At 39.1% G+C, this 24602-nt stretch overlaps 1 protein-coding gene and 1 long non-coding RNA gene across 2 annotated transcripts in view; both read right to left on the reverse strand.

The window, feature by feature from the left end:
* Nucleotides 1-8221, reverse strand: part of VEGFC (vascular endothelial growth factor C) — a 72069-nt gene extending 63848 nt beyond the window's left edge. The window contains exon 1 of the mRNA XM_088524623.1: nt 8060-8221. Coding sequence (XP_088380749.1) covers nt 8060-8197 — 138 coding nt within the window. The 5' untranslated portion in view covers nt 8198-8221. The remainder of the gene's footprint in view (nt 1-8059) is intronic.
* LOC148594692 (uncharacterized) overlaps nt 1-24602 on the reverse strand; it is a 524454-nt gene that overhangs the window by 69684 nt on the left and 430168 nt on the right. The window lies entirely within an intron of this gene.

The raw sequence follows: 24602 nt of genomic DNA on the forward strand, positions 1-24602 counted from the left end.
GAAAAACACTTCACTTCCAGTGAAGTTACCACAATTTAACGATAAAAGCCTCATAATTATAGCCTCAAAATAAAAAGATTATTTTGTTTCCTCCAAATCAAAGAATGCTTCAATACTAATGATTTAAAGGAAAATAAAAAATAATTCCTTGTTGCAAAGAGAAACCGGAATGTTGTCAAAAGTGCCTTGACATACATGAATAATATGAAATGTGAAGTGAACAGTCATGTTCATACCACAGCTGCACATGCCTCTGTTATGCAAGATTTGCTGGGGAGTGGTTGGAGTAGAGAGGAAGTTGTAGGCTCTGCTTTAACTTGGAAACATCTGTCCATAGGCAAGAGACAATTGTCAATGAGATATTAGCTCACAAGCATTTCTTTTTCTTCTCAGGCAGTTAGTTACTGTATTGAACCATAGGTAGCAATTCTATGAAAGATGATATATTTAGTACCCATCACGAGTCTAGGTACTGTAACATTTACAAGTAATTTGATGTTATACTTATTGATTATAATGCAGAAGAGGAAAAATGTAAATTCTGCCCCCTCCCAGCTTCCCACAAGAAACAGTATTGGTTTTTTCTAAATAAGAGAATGCAAACAAGAGTTTATCATCAATACTGTATCAAATAACAAACTACCATATAGCACAGAATACAAATGCTTTCTTGGACTGACAGTGAAACCTAACTTGGTGATATTATCCTTATCTCCAGCTGACAGGAGCAACAAACTTGTCACATAGTTCACAATATTTAATGATCATTCATCAGCAGAAGTGACAGATCAAGACTGCATTGAATTGTTGAATTTAGAGAGTTCCAAGGGCAAATATTTCAAAGAAATACTGAGAGTTTAAAAAAAATATATATAAAAAAAGAGACACACAGAGAGAAAGAGAGAAATGAAGGAAGAAAGAAAAGTTGTTGTTCAAAAAATCATTTTCCTTAAAGCTTTCTTCAGTTCTGAAGCTAGAAGAGTTTGTACATTGTGAACTACTTTGAAATTTTTCATCCAGGTTAAGTTTCTTTATTTTGTATATTGGACAAATTCAGACCACCTATACAGACAATTCCTGAAACTCAACGTTCTTATAGCATGTGTAAATTGAATTAAGTGTGAATTATGCATCTAACTCTTGATTTATTTGCGCTCCCTGAACAGGAGAACAGGTTCACAACATCGTCCATTTGAGCTTGCTCAGGTGTCAGAGGAGCCCACAAAGGGGAGCTCAGGCATTTGGACTGTTTCATCAGCAGGAGCCCCATAAGGTCATGATCCCAATAGCAGAGCAGGATATAAAACTCAAAACATTTGCAAACAGCTCATCTCTGACAACAACTACAAATTTTTCTTCACATGACTGTTTATATGGATCCCATACTTGGAGGGTAATAAGCGTTAGCCACCCATCTAGAGAGGGATGAAGGGATTTTACTCAAATCAGAATTATAATACAACCCTCCAAAATTAACATTTGACCTGGAAGCAACCTCTACAATTGCTGCTCTTTGTTTTTATAACAACAAGGTTTCTTGAGCAGATTTCAGAGGTTACTTAACCAGATGCACTCTTCTTAGCCAAACTCAGGAAAAAAAACCCCAAAAAACTCCCTAAACTTCACTGTCTATGAGTGAATGAGTAGCAGCTAAGGCGTAAAGTCTCATTTGGCTGGTTTTCCTCTTGACTCTCTAAATACTTTTATTGTTCAAACAAGTACATTCTGGACAGCTGGAGTAGTCCACCTAAATACACTTGACCTGCTGAATTCTGTACTAGCAGAAAGCTGAAGGAAGATGAAGGCTTCCTTAAAGACTGCAAGATTGTTTTTGCTTCTCCTGAATGATCTCCAACAGGTATCTACCTTTTTTTTGATATTCTTTATAACAAGTCCTGAGAGCTTTCACTCTGATGGGTTGTGCAGGGTGGTTAAGGGGGCTACACGGAAGTTGACCACAATCAGAATCCCTCAAATTTCATATATGAAAAGATGATTAATTGCGTCAGCGGTAAGTCCAGGAACCCAAACACAGAAGTCTCACGCTACTCATGGAAGCGTATTGTGTAGTCACAGTCTACAAGCTACGGCCATCTCCTTTTTACCCCCAAACTTCCTGAAGGCATTTTCCTCTACTATTTTTCTTCCTCTTAAAAAACTTCATTCCTCTTGATTACTGTGCTAAATAGGAGCACCTTCACAAAATATTCACTTCACTGGCAACTGTAGTCTTCAAATACTTGTAAGGAACTACAGCCATCTTACAAAAATCAGAGGAAATTTCAAAAGAAAAAGAAATAAAGAGTTAGAAAAACTAATTTATAATGATTACAGCAAAAGAGTAAGTGACTTACAGTTTAGCTATTTCCTACCTAAAACCTGAAATGCAGCAAAGGGGAAAAGCACAACAATACATAAATATCAAGTCATTGTGGAAAATCTTGGTGACGGCTGCACAAAATAACTTCTTAATACTAGAAATACAAGTTGTCAAACTCATATAAAGTAAGAATTCAGCAAACAACACTCCTCCCTTCTTTCTGAGCTATCATACCATAATTTAAAACTCTGTTGCAGTTCATGCAGCCAATAGTGCTTTTGAAGCAGAAGCCTGTATATGCGGAGGAAAATTTAGTGCTACATATCACTGAGGTCAAAAAGTAGGGTGAAATTAAAAATAAGTATTATATGTTTATAGTGGATAATGAACACATTTGTACTTTCCCTAGTCACTAAACAAAATTCAAAACTTTACCGAACACTAAAAATCTTGAGAAGCAACTTAAGACTCTGAAAGCATTTGTATCTTTCAAACAACAACCTTGCTTGGAATCTCTTATAATTCATTCAACAACCAGCTGTAGCACATTTTTTACATTAAACTAGGATATTAAACTTGATAGAATACCAGTCTGACTTCATAAGGATTTCCTTTGTTCCAAGCATTTGGTTACAATGAATCACTGACCACATTCGAAAAAGCAGCAGCTGAACAAGAGGTTCTAGACACACTTCCTCTTCTGGAGCCTGGGCATCAACAGAAGGCAACTATTACCACCACTGCAACAGCTAAAAGAGCTAGTCCTGGTTTATTATTACTCAAATGAGTGGACACATCCTTGAGTCTAAAACATTTAAAAAACGTATTTTTAAAGGGATGTTTATGTCAGCCTCTAAATACTGCAGTTAGTTAAAATAATCCCCAAAGCTTTTTTAGGACCTTCAGAAATGCAGCTATTTGTCAGCAGCAATCCTGAGAAATCCCCCACAGACACACAAGTGCTTACACAAGATACCCAGGAATGCGCATACTTACACCAAGAGCTGGAAAGAGCCACGGGCTCTTAGAGGTTAGGATTGTATGTGGCTCACACTAGGCTAGGCTAACCTAGGCTAGGCAGAGGTTAACAGTTTTGCTTGCAGAAATATTATCTAATTTAGTCTTCACAACAGGTCTTATTACTTGTGCGCATCCAGTTACACTTGATACAAATCATTCATCTAGAAAGACACAGCACGTGTTTCTGAAAAGAATGCCTACCTATGTAAAAAGGAAAGACGTGACAGACAAAACTTACTAATAGCAGAAAAGCAGCATTCGCCCTACCTGCAAGCACTGGTTGTTTACTGGGAATGAGGTTTCTGCTGGAGCACCGCTGTTTTCTGGAGTGGGAAAGCTAACCTTGTCTTTTATCAGTGCATGCAGCACCAGGACACACTTCCTATACTTGGAGGTGGCCATTAAGCTAGTGGGTTTGAGGAAAAAAATAAGCCATGAAGTTGGAACTCCCACTGCCCTCCTCCTCCCACAATAGCAGCATTTAAAATCCATTAGCCAACAACTGGCAGCATTTTATGATTACATCAGATATGTATTAAAAAAAAGAAGCCATGAGATAACATCTAAAATAAATGGAGCTCCACAGCATGTATTTTCATGGCAAAAAGGAAATCATGGCACAAAGACTGTGCTGTACTTTATTGCTATCTGCATAAAGACAGAACAACACAACTTCTAGGGAAGCACTTCATAGCAGAAAAATATATTCCCAGTCTAATACAAAACTAAGATTTCTTGCGTATTTATAGATTTAAACCTCTTAAGACATTGTGGAACAATTGACCAATACAGCTTTTACATGGGCTGGTACCCCTAAAGGCTGTACTGCAAACCTCTTAGCTGTGCTGCTAGCTTCTTTCCTGCCTTTGTTACCACAAAACTATTGCCATTATTGTAATAATAATAACCTATTCCTGCTATTGTTACCATATTGCCACTAAATCAGCCTCAGTACATGTTGCTGTCACACCTTCATTTCAATAGCCTAAAAATTTTGGTTCGTGCCCTGAGAGCCTGCACAGTCCCTTCAGGTCATTTGGAAATTTTTAAGCAAACAAACTGGAAAGGCTTGGAACTTTGGACATCTTGGGTAGACAATATTCACTGCACGTTCCCGGTTCAGCAGCTATGCAGAGAACAAGCTAGATGGTAAATCCATCATGAGAGTTTTTCAAATATTCAGTCAGTATAGAAATTAAAGCTTCAAGTCATAGATGTTACATATCTGCTCACCCTTCCTGATTAGACTTTGTATTTAACCTTGTTACATTTATCTCTACTGGGAAGAAAAGGAATGCTCCAGGTGTTTTGGGAAGGAAAAAAAGAAAGAATATATCCTGACATCTATGACAAACTCAGGTCAGTGTCTTATATCAGCAGTTTTCTTTTCACTGAATGGTAGTTAACATAGATTTTTGAGAGGCCATAAGAGAATAATTACGTTAGATGGCTATATCAAGAGAGCAAATGGGCATTCTGAAGCATAAACTGATGATAGAATGAAGTTTTCCAATGTCACACACACGACATCAGTATCTTGGGGCAAACTCACCTTCCTGACAGATATCATTGCAAATACAGTGTACAACGTTGTATTCCCCCAGTGCTAGAGACAAGACCTCCCCTTACGGCTTCATCGGACCAGAGTCACTATGTTCAACACACTCGTGAAAGCCAAGAGCGCCAAACCACTCACTGCTCCAGCAGCTCTACACTGCAAATCTCAATCTTATCTTTCCAGCATCATTGATTTGCAACCTGGACACCAGTCTACAATTTTAGGCTCTAAACAGCACTTGAAGACAAAACAGTATTGGAGGGGGGGGTGGGGGGAAGGACCTTTCTTCCTTTTCTTCTTGAGCCCCAATGGAATATGCAACTCAGCTCTACTACTGCAGGGCCGAGCAAGAAATATTATCTTCAATCTCGTCCCTTTGACAACGCTCCCCAGAGCAGGTCTGATGCAAGACTGTTGGCAACCGTCTCTTGCGGCAGCTCCTCGGCAGCTCCCCCAGCAGGAGGCAGGGGAGGGAGCACAGAGATGGGCCTGTTGCCCCTCAAGTATAGGGAGCCCAGGGAAAGGGGGCCAGGATTCTGCTATTCCACCTTAACTCCTGGGAGGGCTGCCACAATAGGTCATCTCCCTCACAAGGCCACCCAAAGAAACAGGGAAGAGACAACCAGCAGCCAGTTGCAATTCCCTGGGTTTCTGCCACAATTGCACAAGCTGCAGCAGCCTGGCAGCCGCTCCATCTCCCAGCACCTGGCCAGGACCTGCAGGGAGCACCGAGTGCTCCGGGCACTTCTCCATGCCAGGCCGAGAGGCGCGAGCCTCCCTCATGACGCAGGAAATCCCAAGGAGCTGATTTACAGGCAGGTTTCACTCCCATTCCGCCGGTCGGACAGTTCATCCCAAAACTATTAATTTGGGCCCTGTAATCTTATTAAATAATGGACTTTACCCTTAGGCTACTTAGGAGTGCCAGGAGAACTGGGCACTTCTGCAAAAGCTACAGCACCCACTTGCTGCAGCACATGCCCTTGCAAGAGCTATGGATGAAGAGCTTCTATGACTGTTCAGGTATAGCTGTAATGCTTCCAAGTGGCTGCAAATCTTTAGGACAAGATTAATTTCTAGCACTTAGCTGTATTTAAAAAAAAAAAGAAAAAAAAAAGAAAAAAAAAGAAAAAAAAAAGCAGTCCCTCTTTTCTGCCTAGCTTTTCCTCCTAAGTTGGAAGATCTCCAACTTCATCCACACTTTTAGAAATAAGTTCTAAAGCAGAAATTATTACAGTAGAAGTAAAGCTTTCCCCTAAAGTTGTAAGAAGTACACTTACAGATCAGCTTAATACACAGCAGTATGGCATATGTGGTGGAAGGTTAAAACAAGGAAACTGTAACATCTACAAACATAGGAAAGAGTGTATTTTTCATTTGATTTAAGAAAATTCAAGTAAATGGCTTTTTTACTGACAGTATAATCACATTTTTCTTGAACTAATTACTTACAGTTTACTTATTTAATCCTTTCTAATTACTCAAGGCATTCATCTCGGCATTCTCTCATCCCAGGGACAAATATGCACAATCCTCACTCACTCAAACAGCTCCAGAAATAAAATCAACAGAGCAACTCGCAACTAAGCCCGCTCAGATGCCGAATCTCACACGACTGCTCACCACCAGCCAGGCACAAAAACAATTTTTTTGCCAGCATAATTGCTTAACAGGTTACCCACTCACTTCCCAGTCTCTTGACCTTTTTTTTCCCTTTACTTTGCTTACAGTTCTCTTTTTTCCAAGGAACTCTTGTACCTGTCTAGACTGCACTGACTGCTCCTATAGACTTTGAGGTTTCTTTAAAAACAGGGAAACAGTCTACAGCACATGCATGGAAACATACAGCATCACTCACAAGAACATCTTTACTATGAACCATTCTACACCCGCAATTTGAGGGTACCAAGTTTACACCGTGCTCCGGCTTGGATTCTTCCTACCTTTTCAGCACAAGCTGTTCTGAGGGTTTATAAGCCAAAAAACAGTTTTATTCAGGAAACAACAGGCTGGAAAGAGCTGTCCTCTACTAAGTTTTGCATTTTTATAAATAGCCTAGTGATAAGATAAAGTGAGTGACCAGCTGGATTGATACTGTGTTCCAATTTTTAAATATTCAGCTTTTCAGAATACTTGATGAACGTTTAAGCATTTAAGCAATATAATAGTCACTTATAGCATTAAGGATATAAAATAAAAGCATTCAAGCTCCAACTGGAATGCTTGAGTCTGTATCTTCAGTAACCTTTTCTGTTCAGAATATTATTTGGAAAGCATGAATTCTGTGGGCTACACATGGTCTACAACAGCCTGGATATTGCAAATAGTCAGAACTAGCTGTGCTTATTGGAACCCAAGTCTGACTACAGTAAAGTCTGCCAAACACAGTGGAGCGAACTACATTGGTGTATTAAACTTACTTCATAGCCAGATTATCACTTTAAACTTACAAAAAACCCTGCAGAATAGCAGCTGAAGTTTTAATTCACACATTTTGTACTCTTTTTTCCCATACTTCAGGGGATAATGAATGAGCTGGGTCATTATTGCTTTTGACAAGTTGCAAAACTTAAGAACATCTAAATGAGGGTCAGATTTGTTACAAAACTTGGACATCAAAGGTCTTTCTAACAACGTCACGTGCTTATATAAGTATATGCTATACAGTCTTCTTATACATGGGCATAGTGGGAACTGCACAAGTTTTCCCGAAAGCTACCTGAGGTCTAAGCTACGAAATTCCCAGCACGAGTGACAATTAAGGTACAACCGGGGTTGGTGCGGGGTCCCTTATCCGCGCGTCTGGGGCAGCGCTTCCAAATCCAAGTGTCAAGTTACAGCCTCCCGACACCCTGTCACGCCGCAGCGGGTCACGGCGGCTTTCAGCGGGGCTGAAAAGGGACTTCGGGGCGAAGGGAAAGCGCCCGGGTTCGGTGTCACCGTCCCCCGCCCGCTCCCGGGCACTCCGCGCAGCCGGGGGGCCCCGCGCGGAGCCGCCCGCTCCGCGGAGCCGCCCCGGGAGCGCGCGCGGGGCACGGCCGAGGCTGCGGCTCCCCGCGCAGCGCCCGGGCGCCCATCAGGTGCCCATGAGGTGCCCGGCGCTCCCCGCCGCGCGCAGCTCCTCCCCGGGCGCCGGCACCCCCGAAAGTGCCCGCACGTACCTTGGCGTCCCCCGCGTCGGGCTCCTCCTCGTAGTAGCCCTGGCCGGACTCGTAGGCGGCGGCGACGGGCGGCGGCGGCGGCCCCGGGAGCAGGGCGGCCAGGCAGCAGCCCAGCGACAGCACCCGCAGCAAGTGCATGGCGGGCGACGCTCCGGCGCGGCCTCCCCCGTGCTGCTGGCGGCCCCCCTCCCGCCCGCCTTCCCTCCCCTCGCAATATCCAAGGCAGTAAAATCCGCGGGATGGACAAGGTGCAGGAGGAGCGGCGGCTTCGGGACGCCCGCACGGGAGCTCCCAACTTTCCCAGGCGCTTTGCAGATTCTCACCCAAGTTATCCCGAGCTTGCCAGGTAAAAAAACGCACCAGGAAACCGGACATCCGAGGCCGCGCTGCTCGGGAGCAGGGGAGGTGGGAAGCGCGGCGAGGAGGAGGAGGGAGGGAGGGAGCGAGGGAGGGGAGGGCGGCAGAGCGGGCGCGCGCCGCGCAGCTCCCGCCTCCCCGCGCAGCCCCTGCTTGCCGGGGGCGCGCACGGGGGCGCGCCGGGAGCTGCGGCGCGGCCGGGGGCGCGCGGGGCCGCGCGGGGCGAGGGCGCCCTCTGCAGGCGGCTCCGCGCGGGGCGCCTTCCTCCTCCTCGTCCTCGTCCCCCGAGGGGACGGCAGAGCCCAGCGCTGCCTCACGCACCGGCACTTTAGGTACCTTCTAGGCTTCATTCCGTACTATTTATTCCTTATAATTACAATAATTACTGTCCTTCAGTGGAGCCTTACAGCGCTGCAGATCAAAGCACAGGATTGAAGCCAGAGGACCTATTCTGGGATGCAAAACTTGTCGTGCTTGAACTCAAACCAGTAATGCTGTCTTCCTGGTTTAGACAAAACTCTCAGAATCACCACAAACTACTGCAGAAACTGAACTCTTTTGCAACTTATTAATGAAACACTCACCTGACAATATCCATTTCAAGACCCAAGTATCATGCAAAGAGCATCTCTCTGTAACCAGATCACGAAATCAGAGGAAACACACGGTTCACACTGTGCTGTAAAAGCTTCAGCCACCCTCATCACTTCCCCAGTGCTTTGCGTTCTCATTCAATCCTTTTTTTTTTTCCTTAAATCACAGAACTTCCATCATGGGCTCAAACACCTCAATGCAGAGAGCACTTCCACTGACTACTCCCTATGTCAAGCTTGCAGTGTCACAACTGCAAGCTCGTAGTCACGGTCATGGCACTGTAAGTCACAGGCTCATCACAAGATTTCAAGGTTTTAAACCTGCTCACTTACTTTCTGTAATTTACTGTATCGTATCTTCTAAGTACGAATGAGTGAATATGCAAAGGAGCATAGGAGGCCAAGGAGCAACTTTATAAAGCTTTTCCTCCTTTCAGGCTGCATTTTTTTTCAGTCCCATAAAAAATGGCTAGTTTAAAGTTTACTAATTTAAAACCTTTCCTCCTTTGCTCACCACCAAAAGATTAGTATTCCTTTAGTCATCTTCAAATTAATAAGCAAATATAATTTTAAAGATTATTTAATTTACATGAAAATGCCCAGATAAGGCCTATAAAATAGTTAAAGTTTTAAGCAGAGTTAATACAGTGGTAATGAACTGATCTAAATACAAATGGAAAAAAAATATATATATTCTTAGTAGTCAGAAATACATATCTTTTAAAGGCAATGATGACTACTGTTGACAAACAAAGCGAGTTGTTGATGTAAACTCTAAGATTCCTTCAAATAATTTTTCTCAGTGTATTTTTAAAATTACATTAAAAAAATCCAGACTCCCCCTTAATTAAGTTGGTGTAATATACATCTGTCAAGCACATTCTTATTCCAAGTCTAGACATACCTTATGTGTTCCTGCCTTATACATCCTGCTTCTGAAGTGAGGATGTGTTTCAATAACTGTTTTCTATCTGTAATCATTAGCAGTAGGAAAACTCAGGGAGGAGCCACTGTTAGAAACACGAGCTGAGACCAGGGAATTAAAAAGCGTCAACAGCAGCAAAAAAAGCAGTGGCATGCTATTGCAATTTGGTGTGTTTGCTTTTTGTAGAGTTTGCTTATTTTAGAACTTTCAAGGCTAAAACACCAAGTTGTTGAATGTTTTCTTTTGCCATTTCAGTTCTCCTTATATCTAAACTTTAGTTAGTCATAGGTTTGTGCTTGATTCAAAACATTATTGGATCTTCTGCTTGAACAGAAATAGAGAGGCATGCTCAAGAGTTTTAAAATGAATTTTAAAAAAGGACTCAATGATGAGTTTCAGTATTTAATGTAATTCAATATGAATATTTAATGTAAGACTCGAGAGACAGGCAATGTTGTTCCTAAGTGCTGCAACTCAAATACAGAAGCACCATTCCGGAGTCTTAAGTCTAAATATCAAAGCCCTACCTAAGGTACTACAAAAAAGACCTTGCTAGATGTAGAACAATGACAAAAGAAACATGCCAGATTCAATATCAAACTACTAAAACAGTTGAGTCACTAGTGAACCTTCTGGCCCTTGAATCTTTTGGTCTCAAGTTTTACTAAATACTTCTTATACTGCTTGATGCATCTAACTGAATTTGAAAAACTAGTCCTCCAGAAGGTTGGGGAAAAAAAAACGCCACATTGGATTGCAGGTTGCTGTCTCTTTCCTCAAACTCTCCCGTTTATGTAAAACACACATATGATTTATGATAAACATTTAGGAGTACTGCAGTATTACTAATTGTATGGTTAATTTAATGACCTTCCTCGTTCCTCACAAGCAGATTTTTTTTTTTTTTGAAATGTAGGCCTGCAATAGTATTTTCTCATGTGATCCTAGAAAAAGATCTAAGTATGGTGGCTTGAAAGTCACCGGAGGCAAGTGAAATCTTTCCCCTGACTTTGATCAGGAGTCTTCTCCGTAAAACACAAACCATGGGAAACTGTTCTATGCCAAACCCTCAGCTACAGACTCTGAAATGTAGCTTTATCCATTTATTCTCCCTTAATGTATTGCCAAGTTGAATAACTTTAATCCAATGAGAGATGCCACTGTTGCAAAATCATTGTTTGCAATGCTTAGCCTAGTAACTTGGGCTTTTTTATTATCTGGGAATTTTGATTTCTTTTGGTGTAAAAAATAGTGCTTCTTGAAAATTAATAAGATAAGAATCTTTATTCTTTAGCCCTTTGACAGTGGTTGATATTCAGGGCTTACAGGATTAATTGGCTTCCTTTGTTCTCAGGGATCTTCTTTCTAAACTGTTAAAATCAGAATTGCTGGCAGATGACATTACACTTCCCCAATGATATACCCCTGCAACCCTCACTGTATTGGAGGGGGCTGATGGAATTAAAAAAATGGGTAGCACCAGGCAGCACCTCAAGAAAAGCTCACCAAAGCAAACTATTCATCTCTAAAATTGTACTAAATTTGAATTGAAAAAAAAAGCACGTTTTATTCAGCTGTCTTACATAAAGTCTGTCTCTTAACTGTATGTGTGTGTGTATATATATATATATATATATATATGTATTTCCCTCCTCCTTCTCGTGACATAATGTCTCACACAAGAATTGGTAGCACAGAATATTGATTTAGCTTCCTATCAACTAGTAAATCTCTTTACTAATTGAGCAAGGTTGTTCCTAGTTATAATCTCTGACTATAAGCAATAAAATGATTGATCATAAGTTTATGCTGCCTCTAAAGCAAAAGCTGTGTACAATCTAAATTGTGTACAATTGAAGCCACATCACTGTATACATAAATTTAGATTCAATCAAAACATTAGGATTTAACAGCACGCGACCACTACACATACAAACTCTTAACATGATACATACCTTCTAGCAGTATTCTTCAAAGTGGCAGTCTCAGGAGATAAAGAACATGTTCAGAATCCATGCATTCCATCACTGCTGTCCGCAATTGCGTGGTCAGCAAAACCATTATTCGTGAGTTACAGACTTGCACACTTTGGCTGAAGGTCTGAACGAGGCTCCCGAGCTGCTCATTCGGGCTATATGTTTTGGTTCAGCCTATTTTACTGATTCAGAAACCCAAACAGCTGAACCCTGTGGACATTCAGATCTGACATTCTTGCTTAGGTCCGCCTTCATTTTTCAGATGAGGAGATTAGTTGAAAATGGGAGATTGGTTTTCAAGTAACACAAGAAAGGTTTGTGGGTTTGCTGCCGCTTCGTTCGATACTCCTCGTAGTGAACTTCTGCGATTTGTACTTTCAAAGGTAGTGGAGGCAGACAGGACCACGAGGTTTAGAAAGGGACCAGAAAAATTAATGAAAAATGGGACTATAAATAAAGAAATGAAAAAGGATAGAGGAATATTGCCCAGCATTACTAATCAAATGAGTTACAGATGCTGGAAACGTGCAAGGTGAAAGCAGTCAGTTTTGTGCACTCTCCGAAAATATCATGTCCAGTTGGACATATCGGAGACAGACCGCTGGTATTGATAGAGAGTCTAGATGGAAAGTTTGCCTGAGCCTATGGGACATTTCTTGTATTTTGAGGGAAAATGAATCAATTTCTTGCTGATTTAGATCCAAACCACAAAGTAAATTTGTTGTTGTCTTCCAATCTTATTTTCAGACCACAAATACTCAGTCATAACAAAAGTACCTATTTTTACACATCAGTATTGTACCACAAATCAGTCTAACCAATAGGCTTAGAAGCAAATACACAGGAAATCTGTAAAGATTTTTTTACACTCCGCAAAGAAAAGGAGTACTGTTGCCACTACTGTGGCAATTTAAACTAGAAATAATCATTCCATCTTAAAAAGTGGGGAAAAAAAAAAAGCTAAACCAAAAGACTTGCATTTGTCTTTTGTACACATAGAAAAATAATAAAATGGAGTTTTATTTTGTTTTAAACAAATAACAAAACCAAGAAGAATAATAAAAAAGTACATATCAATCTTCCAATCTTCCATCAGGTTACTGTTACTAATATTCCAAAGGTTCTTTTTAATTTGGCATTGGGCATGACTAACTTGGTCACGATGAAAGTTTTGTTCTCTACTAAGCAATTCCTTAGTAAAAAGCTTTTTGAAGAAAACATATTATATTTTATGCTGATTCAATAGAGTGTTATTGTTGCTATGAGACCTATGGATATACCCTGGGCACAAAAAACAGATGCATGAGGAACTATCATCCGTAAGAATTCAAAATTCAACCCTTTCAATTTCCAAAAGCCAGCCAGCACCCACCCACTCACAAAAGTGATGACAAAGAATTAAAGAACAAAGCTGCATTGATATGCAGATTGCGTCAGAGGCCACAAGCAAATCCTTCCATCACTGGCTGCCCAGGAAACTTCATTTTCCTAAGCATATAAGATAGAGGTTGGATGAACAGATCCTACTTCCCTGTGACACAGTGAAAGCCATACTAGTTAGAGAATATATTTAATAAGAGGTATTCTTAGATGAATGCTTGGCTGTTTCCTCCTTTTAACCTAATGTGTTAATCACTCTCCATTACTCAACATGCCTGCAACATGGAAATAGATCATCTCCCAGCCAAGGCTGCCTTGAGCAGAGCACATCCATGGTCCTTCTGCTTGCTCACCTCTTTGTAAGTTGAATTTAAGCAGTCACTGCCAATCTAAAAAGCAGGTTGCATGCTGTGCTTAATCTATTTTAGAAATTCCTATCCCACCACAAACCTACAGCTATACTCCACAGGGACACTTCAACTAATCTGTCCCAGCATAAAACTCTTGAGTGCAAAGGGTAGAGCAACAGACCATTTTCAGTAGCAGATTCCAGCTGTGGAACTCAACCTAATCTCTACTGATAATGAATATAAGTCTGAATGTATTCAAATCCAAAAAACAACCCCAGCTTCTTAGAAAGCCTCCCTGCAGCGATGGCATCTTCCCAGAGCAAGCAGCAGATCAGAAAAGAGGAAGGAGGAGGTAAAAAGAATAGACACAAACATAAAAAATGCTAAAGCCTGCTGATATTATATACATATATATATATTTTATATATAAAGGTTCAGATACATGGATCATTATGTTAAAATAATTTTCAGAGATGTAGAGGTTAAGTAAGGATAATTTGCTTACATTTTCTGTTTTAAAATTTTGGGTTGTCATAAAGCCAGCTGTCTCTTCATTTTTTTTTTTCCTTTCCCTGACAGGTTTTGTTTTTCTTCCCTAATGCCCCAGCAACTTGTGCATAATCATAGTGTAGTCAGCTGCATAATTATAGGGTCACTCACAGTTATGCCACCTAAAAAGTCTGGAGAAAAATCCGGGGTATACATCTCTTCCAATTTTCTCTTCCCTGGAGATGGTGCCAGCCAGGAGCAGACCCTGTACTGTAAAAGTGCTGTGCAGTCAAGGAATCACTGGTGATGGGGCACGGCTTTGCTGCTGAGGTCTCGTGAGGCTCAACCATCCCAAACTGCAGGGCGCCTCTGTCTGCACTTGCAAGGGCAACTATGGCAGTGGAGGTATGAACGGCTCTACAGCTTTTACAGAATGATTTTTCAAAGTGATTTCTTTTTGGACAGATTATTCTTGTTCTTATCTAAGTATATTGATAATATATCTCTAAAGGATCCTTGCTTACTCAAATGAGAAAGGGACATATTCATATAGTGATTTTAACAGCATAGCTCTCCCTTAGCCAGCTGTATTAACAGCCCAGCTGTTAATATTTGTAGCTGAAGTGCAAAATCATTGAGATTGTAAAAATATGGGAGAAAATACATTTGTTTTTCTTCCAAACAGAACTTTAAAGTCTGGAGGTTACAGAATAGTAGTTTCATGTTTTTAAGGTGCTGTTTGTCATGTGACCTATATTAGTAAAACTGTGTAGCAGATGCCCCATGATAAAACAATGCTGGGTGTCATTATAATAAAACAACTTTTCAATCCATTCTCAGTCAAGGTCAGAAAAGCCAAGACTAAATTCACTGAATTTTCAAATGCTTAACCTGAATATACATTATCATAGTTGATACTTAAGAAAGCTCATTTCAACAGTCAGCTTCATGTTTGCGCAGCAGTGAGAGTAACTATAAGACTACTCATTCTTTCAGGTTGGCTTGGACACTTGGCCTTATAAGCAAATTCACTTTTCTTTCCTAAGATGCAAAGTAAACGATTTAATTTTAACAGAACACAAAACTGTCAGCTTGACATTTCAAGGTACATTCAACTGCTTTCTCTCAGTGAAAATAAATAAATAATCTATTCCTATATAGGTAATTATTTCTACTAACTTCCATCATGCAAACATTCAGAAATGGCAACATTTCTGCTTGCTTGAACTCTTCTTCAGTCATCAGTTGAACTGTATTTGTTCCAGCATTCAGAAGCCAAAGAGATCACCAAATTCTTGGAAATGCCAGAACGCCTTGAGGGCACAATTGCCTTTATATTCCCCTTACCTCATGCCAGCATTCAGTGACTCACAAGGGCCCAAAGAATGTGAAATCCAAAAGGAGAACTACAATTGTTCTCAATTCTAGTTGTGTGGGCATATTTTTCAACTGACTTCACTCAGGAAAAAAAAAAATAAACAAAAGCACATAGAACAGGATATCACCTAACTTTTGCCATCTCAGATTTAAGATTCTGAAGCCAACTGTTTACTTTCGCATTACAGTCAATTAAGAGAGGGCCCTTTCAAAAAACAACTCTTTCTGTTTATCTGAGGCAGGAATTTTGGGACAGCCATTAAGACAACTTTTCTCTCTATTGGTGACAGCCCTCTGTTGATGACTTTATGCCTAATTTTGAGACCCCTAAAGATAGGACCACACTGGTCCTATCAGTCCTAAAGCAGGTAGCTGAGAGGCTACACCCTAACTGAGAAGCTACATCCTAAAATTTGTTCCTGTGGAACCCCTATGCTATAGGGAGGTATCCAAGAAATATATTAAGAAAGGGGGGAAGGGGGCAGGGCAAGGAAGAAGGGGAGTGAAGCTAAGTCAAAAAAATCAAAATGCATAAAATTAGCATCTAACTTGGTAATATAACTTCCAAAATGAAGCAATGGGAATAATGACATACTTCAACAAACAGTATCAGTGCTTGATTGCATGAACTGAAAATAAACTTTTTTCAAAAAGATGGATGAAATTACTCTTTGCTTGGATTTATTTCTTGTTCATTATTTTTAGACAACTCTTATTGGACCAAAAAACCCCCAGACAAACAAACAAAAAAAACCCTACCCAGTCATTTTTAGATATGGCCAAAGACAAATTCAGTAGACTTTACTGGAAAATTAGGAAATTAGTTAATGGGGAAAAATATTCAGACATTATAGAGGCTGAGAATGAAGAATTATATACAACAGTAAAAGAAAGATCATTTTCATTTTGAAAATTAAAACTCAGTACTTTTGATAATATCGAGGTTTTCCTGAGAGATCTAAGGCAGAGGACAGAAGAGAAAGTACAGACAAAGTATAAATATAAAGAAAATCCATTGCTTTGTAAGAGATTGGAAAATTGTTACATAATAAATGTAAGATCCTATTGCAATATACATTTTAATATAATAGCTAAGAACTAATGATGGCATATTATAAATAATTTTTATGAACTAAACTATATTAAAAAGTAACAACAGTATTTTTTCCCCGTCAGGCAAGACTTAGAATATTACCCAACTCCTTTGCAAAGGAAAAGAAAACGCTGGGAGTTGCTAACCTATTTGCTCATTGACGTCAGCACAGCATTACTTGAAGATGTGAGAAATAGAAAGCTTTCTAATCAAAGAAAATTCTCCAAGTTTAACATAACTGAAATACAGATACTTGAAACAAAGTACATTTCTGCATATCTGGCTTGTCACAGAAGAACACTTTTGATTTGAAAGCATAACTTGGATCATCACTGATCCTGAAAACAGTTACACACTTGACTGATTATACGTACAGGTCAACTCTATGAGGGCTATTGTGAGCAATGTTTTCAAGAAGAGTCTTGGAATTTCACAAACCAGTGATGCTTAACTGATAGAGTTTCTTTACTTGCACGTTGTTCTGTCATTCCGTACATTTTGCATGCATTAAGGCATGGCATTTCAGCAAAACACACTTGTAGGAACTCTCCTCAAGCTGATCCCTTTAAATTATAATTATAAATATTGTTCTAACCGAGAAACGGCACCATTATTCCTTTGTGTATATCACAAGAACAAAATTGATTAAAAAAACAAGATAATTTTGCTCTAGGTATTCTTTCATTTATATCCATCAGCAATTATTTTTATTTTCAGAAGTGTCAGGTTTTAGTAAGAGTTACCAAAGTTCAGCATCTCTGAACATTACACTTGCGCAGAATTTTCAAATGTTAGAGAAGTCCAACACGCCCATACACATGCTTACTACAAACTGCAAATGTCCACCCTAAAGATGACAAAATAGCAATATGGTATATTTACCCATATATTAAGATTCCTTGCAATAAAACAAACAAAATCCCCCTAAGCCCCCAACACACACAAAAACAAACAAAAAATCCTTTCAGTGCTTCTTTAGAGAAAAAAAAAAAGTCCCAACTGATTTAATTGCAGCATAGAAGACAGAGATAACTGAAAGAGTATAACATCTATGTAAAGTTTTATCTTTCCAAGGCACAGTAATTCTAGAGTATTAGAACACTAAACTTCTGTTAAAAAATATGACCAGAAAATAATTTCACTAAAGAAAATATTTGCCTGAATTTGGCCATTGAACCATACAACAAATTTTATTGCCTATATATTTGTTATGTTATGCATATAATATAATAAAAGAAGCAGATAAACTGCTTTTTCTATCAAGTACGGAAGCATAACCTATACTTGATTTTATTAAATTAAGAAATTGTTGATATTTACCGTTTCTTCTACCTGCTTGAGGAGGCTGCAAAGGCTATGGTTACATTATGCTATCTACCATGTATTCTTACTTCATCAAGGCCAAAAAAACCTCCATCAAGCATCACATTCTATCAGTCACACAAATTTGAGTCTATTCAAAATCACTATGTAAGAATTTATAATGGCTTTCCAGCCAAATTTCTAAGGTTGAACGCTGTTAGTGAGGCTGTGGTTAGTCAGTGGATGCAATAGAAGTTCTTGCATGAGAGGCGGCTCAACAGAAGTGTGAGACATGAAAGGACAGCAGGGCCTGCGGCCTCTGCTCTCCACTTGAGAAAAAAGAAGAAAAAGTGAGTTCAGCAGGAGCTGTCTACTCTGAAACATCTCAGTTCAACATGATTTCATCAAATATCAAATGGAAGAGGCTAATCTTGTTTTCTAGACACTTAAATCCTATTTTCCCAGGCAGATTTACCCCCTGGTTTGTCTCAGTGTGTCTTAAACAGAATATCTTATTCTCAAGGCTTTTTTGTGTTTCTTTTTCCACAACAGGCACAATAGCATTGAATACATCAGTGTCACAGTTATTGTTTCCAAAGATTAAACATAAGACAGCAAGATATCTGTCAAAAGTAGAAAATCTGTCACTAACGCTATTATAATACATTTATACTTCATGAAAATATTACTTATACTCAAATACCAAATGTTTTCATTTGTGATCCTTGTGATCCTTACTGACTTTTAAATTATTACATATTATGTAATAATCTTGCAATAGCAGAAAGCAACACAAACCTTCATTAGGTCTGCTGGGGATTGTCACTGTCATTATTTTTTTGGCCTAAGTTTAAATAGAATATTGACAGGACTATAATTAACAATATTTATATATTAATATATTAATAAATATTTAGGGAATGTTTTATATACAAAAGGCATCCTGCGGTTTAGTCATATGCATGCCACCAGAATGCTTACAGAACGCTAAGCAAATTTTACATTTTTGGGTAACTGGCAGTTACTCTTGCTGAATGTGTCACTTATCTATATACCCTTTATTTCTGTATCTATACTTTATTGCAGTTTCTACAAAGTGGTCTGCTTTAGAGGTTACCTCTATTGGTTTTCAGCTTCTCAGCTCTCCCCAGGGGTCCTTTTCAAGCTTGGTGTTACTTTTGTTGGTTGCCTCACAGTGTTCTGGTGCCAAGATAGTTTCAAGGGGTAAATTACTCAACACTCTAGTAATTTAGTAATTCAGCAGTTTTGCCCTAAGCCATAGGTGATCTGTGGGGGGTGGGAAGGAGGAGGATGCATGTTCCCAATTAACAGTAAAGCTGATGAACATCTGCTTTGAAGCGGTATTGATATTTTTAAGTACCTGGAAAGTTTCCATTAAAACATATCTGAGAAAATATAGATGTTAAATCTCCCTGCATTATGCAGCTGAAAAGTTACATTGTAAGTGTCATTTGTAGTGGATGAATGAAACTGAGGAAAGTTTCACAAGTCAGAAGAATGCATTTGCCTAGTCACATAAATATTCAAATTAAGGAAGCTTAGAGTTGAAAAATTATGATTTCCATTTTCTTGGTAATGAACAGGTAGCAATTTGACTTTTTAAAAATCACAGATGATTCCATCTATATTAAACAAGCTGCATCTTCTCATATGTCCCATATACATCTGGGCAACACACATTCATAACATCATCTTTTGTAATCCTGCAGGGACTGAGGCACTACTCTGCAATTTCTCTAATGCAGGATCTTTTGGGAAACAGTACCATTTAAGTCCCAGGCTACAGAGAAAAGTCTCTCTCTAGCAAGCATTAAACAACGTCTCTTTTGCAAGGGTCAGTGGTAGACAGTCAATTCATGACTGTGGAAGTCATTATATTCAACCATTAATAGCACAGAGCAGGACCGAACTTTACATGCAAACACTCAGTGGACCATTTAACAGGTCTTCTAATCTTTATCATTCACTGTGTAACCTGATGCATAGCAACAAAAACCTTATAGAATTCAATATAATTTGTTTCTTTCTGCTGTGCTCGGCATCTAGCCACACACTGATGGCCAAGGGAATTTCATCTATGTGTGGATTCCAAAAAAAAAAAAAAGTTGTTTGAAAAAAATAACTTCATTATGAAAGTTATGGAAGGTGACTTTTGCATAAAAAGTGTAGACTACATCTTCATGATGGTAGTAGCAAGCTGATGATTCAGGATTGAAATTCCAGATAATCAGACATGACTAAAATGTTCTTTTCTCCTGGACCAGTTGCTCATGAATTTCACAAGGGCTATTTTGAAATTAGGTGACCACTGAAGAGAAAATTAACAGATTTGAGCAGAGTTTGATCTAAATGATATTCTTTGCTTCTGTCATGTAAGGAAAGGAGGATACAATAAGGAAAACATGCTGTAAGTGTATGCTGCCAGCAGGACACTTGGATCCAAGCGGGAAAACAAACAGGACTCGTATATGCTTTATTATTGCATCTCTCGGAGCTTTCCATGACAAACCGACCTCTCACTATAAACTTAGAGATGCTGCACATAACTATTTCAGATTTACTATAATTTAAACACAATGATTGAAAAAAAATCATCTTTTAAGTGTCTCATTAAAAATACACACTTTTTGCTATATTGCAAAACGTGCCCTTCCTATGACGTAGTTTAAGTGCTTCCAGCAAACTAGTCTAATGCCGGAATGACTCATTCTTTTGAGTCTTATCCGACTGTCCAGAAGGAACATGAGCTTCCCATAGAAGAGATGCATTCCTAATTTAGATCTCCACTATACAAATAAGAAGAGACTCAAAATTGTGGTATAGTACACAAAGGGGGCTCTCAATTGTATTCCTGCAAGAATCAGGATGGATGCTACACTTACTGTCCCTTTCTTTCTAGTTTCCCCACTGAACCAATGGACAGCAATGTGCATTGAACATCTGGCAAGAAACGTGCATAGCGGTGCATTCGTCTTCTGCCCAGGCTGACAGTGACGTGCCAGGCAGCACGTCAGGGAGAGCCGGGCCTGACTGGCAACCAACAGTGACATCTGCCCAAGTCATTCAACCGACAGTTGTTTCTGGAAAAACACATTCATAGACCAAGGGCTGTATATATAAGATAAAATATTCAGTTAGGTTTGTGGTTAAGATGCCGTTTGTGGCTGCCAGCTCTCGCAAGATTTATGCTTTTCAGTTTGAGTGGCCTATTATATCCTGAAAGTTCATTTTAGATGCTCTTGGCTTTGACTTAAGGGTTCTGTTAAGGAACATAAAGTTTTTACTGACTAAATAAGATGTAGGATGCATCTTTAGTCTTGCTGTAAATCTTACTTCAGGCACTGGGCTTTGAAAAGCTTAAAACAAAGGAAAGGACAAGGGAAGTTATGCAAAACAACTATTTAAACTAGCAAAATACGAAAGATCAACATTCTGAAAACTACCAATAAAAGTAAAGCACATACTTGTAATTAGCATGGCTAATGCTGGAACAAACTATCACTACTAGCAGATCTAGGGGTCCTTTTTAAAGGCATGCCCTAGCTAAGCAAGCTATAATACCCAAGGTAACAACTTCATATATACTGAGCTATACTGCTCAGAACAGATTTAAATCTGAGAACTTTTTTTTCTTTTTTAAAGGTTCCTAGAAGAACAAAATATTTACCCATTAGTGTAATGTGTATTTTTAATCTGATGACCTTGCTTTTATGTCTGACAAAACACAAAATGTGCTCATATTGGTCTGGAAGGCATGTTCATCCTTCATTCATCTTAAAAGCTACAGCTGTGAATGTGTTCATAGTACTTTTTTGTATCACACTATGCAGCAAAACAGCTATAAAAGAAAACATTCATTATTATAAAAGTCCACAGCCGTCAAACTTGTAATATGGACTGCTAAATAATTAAAACCATACTGAATTTTCTGAAATTATGTCCATTAAAAAATGTCCATTTTATTAATTATTATTGTCTCAAATTAGTTTGAGAAAAAAAGAAAATAGCTACATTAATTACTGAGCAGCCAATTGTAGCTTCCTGTTCTTGCTAAGTTTCTGTTTCTCCTTTTAATTTGTCCATCATAGAACATATGGACACACACAGTCAATGGATCTGTGTGCAGACAGTAATTGAGCAGGCTTACAACTTAAGTAAGTATGATACACAGAGAACACTGTTTATTGGGATGTTCAGTTTAGGACATACATATACGCATATATCTCCTTAAAACCTGTACAATCTATTGTAAATCATTGGTATTTCTATGAACTCTAGGTAACTTTTTAATACAAACAGAACCAGGTCCAACATACAGTCTTTCCAAGAGACTGCAGATTAAACACTGAGCTGGAAACTGGTGGTTACCTAGGGACCAGTAAGCAAGACCTGTTTATATTATGGATGAACAGAGGACATTTCCAAGCAACACCCACTCACTCATTCTCATATATCATGTACACAGTACATCAAAAGGAGTAATGTTCAATGATCTTAGTGCAATGAGCCCAAGTTAGTAGTTAGGCTAGTAGCTCTATTCCCAAGAGACACATGTTTATTTGTTATGTGGGACTGGAAACCCTAGTCTTAAAATAACAAGTAGTCCTATTTTAAAATGACAAATGTTTTTAGAATCACGAATATCTTTCAAAGTGGAAAAACAGCTCACATAGATAACAGCCCACTCAAAAAGAAAAAAAAAAGTTATTAAACATTATTTTAATATCAGTCTGACCTGTAAAATGCCCATCCCTTCAGAAAAAATTAATAGCTGGATCTAACCTGTGAAGGACTAGGAGTCATGTATAAAAGAGATAACTTTAATTTTTACAGGTGACAATATTTAAGTTGTGACAATCAGTAAATACAGCACTGTAGCTGTGGCATGCCCGTTTCAGAATTACAACTAGCTTGTTAAGTAACTGACTTTGATCTTACATTTTTCATGGAAGACTCTGGTAGTATCTATCACTAAAGCATGTTACACTGTACAAAGAAGAGTTTACACACCGCATACAGAATCAGCCCCTTCTGCTTGCATACTTGTCATCCTTGCCTAGTTATTCTTTCATTCTAGGTTAGCCTGTTACCATCCTGTCTTTACTTATGGGGGGATCATAAAAATTCCAGTAGAACAGGAAATCTCTTATTATCCTAAAACATGATGCATACATATATTCAACTGCATTGCTTGGAATAACTTTTCAAGCACATGCACATCTTTTCAGTATCAGACTTTTATACAAAATGGGTAACTATGTAGGTTAATTTGACCATCCTCAGAACTATTTTGCTGAAAGGAGAGTGAAATATATATTTCAGGGGACTGTTGTTAGTACAGAAGTACTGTAGAAAGAAAAACAAACAAACAAAAAGCTGAAAAAAAAAAAACAAGGTGAGAGAGATGTAATTAACCATAAAAACTTCATTGCCAAAATGAGAGACTTTCACAAAGTGGTTAGCATACCATAGGAAGAGGGTTAAAATGATGCTTAGAACATACTCATGACTGGGCAGGAGACTGCACCAAATTCCTTGCTCGTGTTCAAATTTTTGGCATATTTTTGGATTATTTCCCTTGTTGCCCGGTCCAGCAGCCACACTGATAAATACCAGATCGTCTGACAAAATCCCTTCCTGCATCTAAGGGATGCCTGACTTAACTGAAATAGGTTCTGCTCTCAGGTAACCTGGGTAAGTTTTTACACTGCATTAGGGTCAGGCAAGATTTTATGCGATAAGGAAAAACAAGAAGACTAATCACCATATCCAAAGTTGCCCAGGCCATGTGAACACAACTGCTGTCCACTAAATCAGTTTAGGCTACTGCTCACCTATATCAACAAATCATTAGCCAAATATATCATTCACCTCAAGAGCTTGATTATGAAAGCAAACAAATTTACTATCCACATTCTGGGAGGCCAAACAGTCCCTGCCAGGTACTATTTTAAAGAATTTAAGAAGCAGTTACTGCTGGATGGAGATTTGCACAAAGCTGCAGGGGCAGAGCACAGGCACACTGGAGAGGTTCTGAAGTGGCCAAACTTTATGTACACAAAAAGGCTAAACTTTTCTTGTTTCTGGGTCACAGGCGATCAAGACCTCTGACCCGTGAGCTATAGATCGCTTACGCAGGCAAATTACTTACACTGTGATACCTCATACACAGCAGCCACCCTACGCGTCCCACCAGGCACTACAAATAGGGTGGCTTTACACTTGTGCTCAGTTTGATTTGGATGGAAATGAGCCTCCTCGGGAAGCCTCCCTAAGCCTTTTAAACAGCGCCCAAGTAATGCCACGATAATTTGGTTTTAGAACCGCAAGAAGCAGTCTCACTACTGTTTTAGGAACTTAGCTGGTTAGGATACCATTAATGTTTAATTCTGATTTTTTTTTTTTAATTACAAAATTTGCACAGTAGATGTAAAGAACAGCACATAATCACTCCATCTCTAATTTCGTACAGGGCAATCTTTCCTTCACAGAATTTTCTATTTGCCCTATATGGTCATTAATAAATATTGAAAAATCCATTGTTAAAGGAGGAGAAAAGTACGTCAATCAGCTTGCCTAGGCCTGCCCAATTCATCTTCCCACAGAGGTCTGAAGCATTTTCCTAGTTTTGTTTACTCAGTAGCCTAACAGTAGGGTAACTTAAAATTTTAAGGAGCACC

The sequence above is a fragment of the Tinamus guttatus genome, unplaced genomic scaffold, assembly GCF_059628265.1.
Source record: "Tinamus guttatus ecotype Peru unplaced genomic scaffold, ASM5962826v1 Tinamus_guttatus_pri_ptg000213l, whole genome shotgun sequence".
Lineage (NCBI taxonomy): Eukaryota > Metazoa > Chordata > Aves > Tinamiformes > Tinamidae > Tinamus > Tinamus guttatus.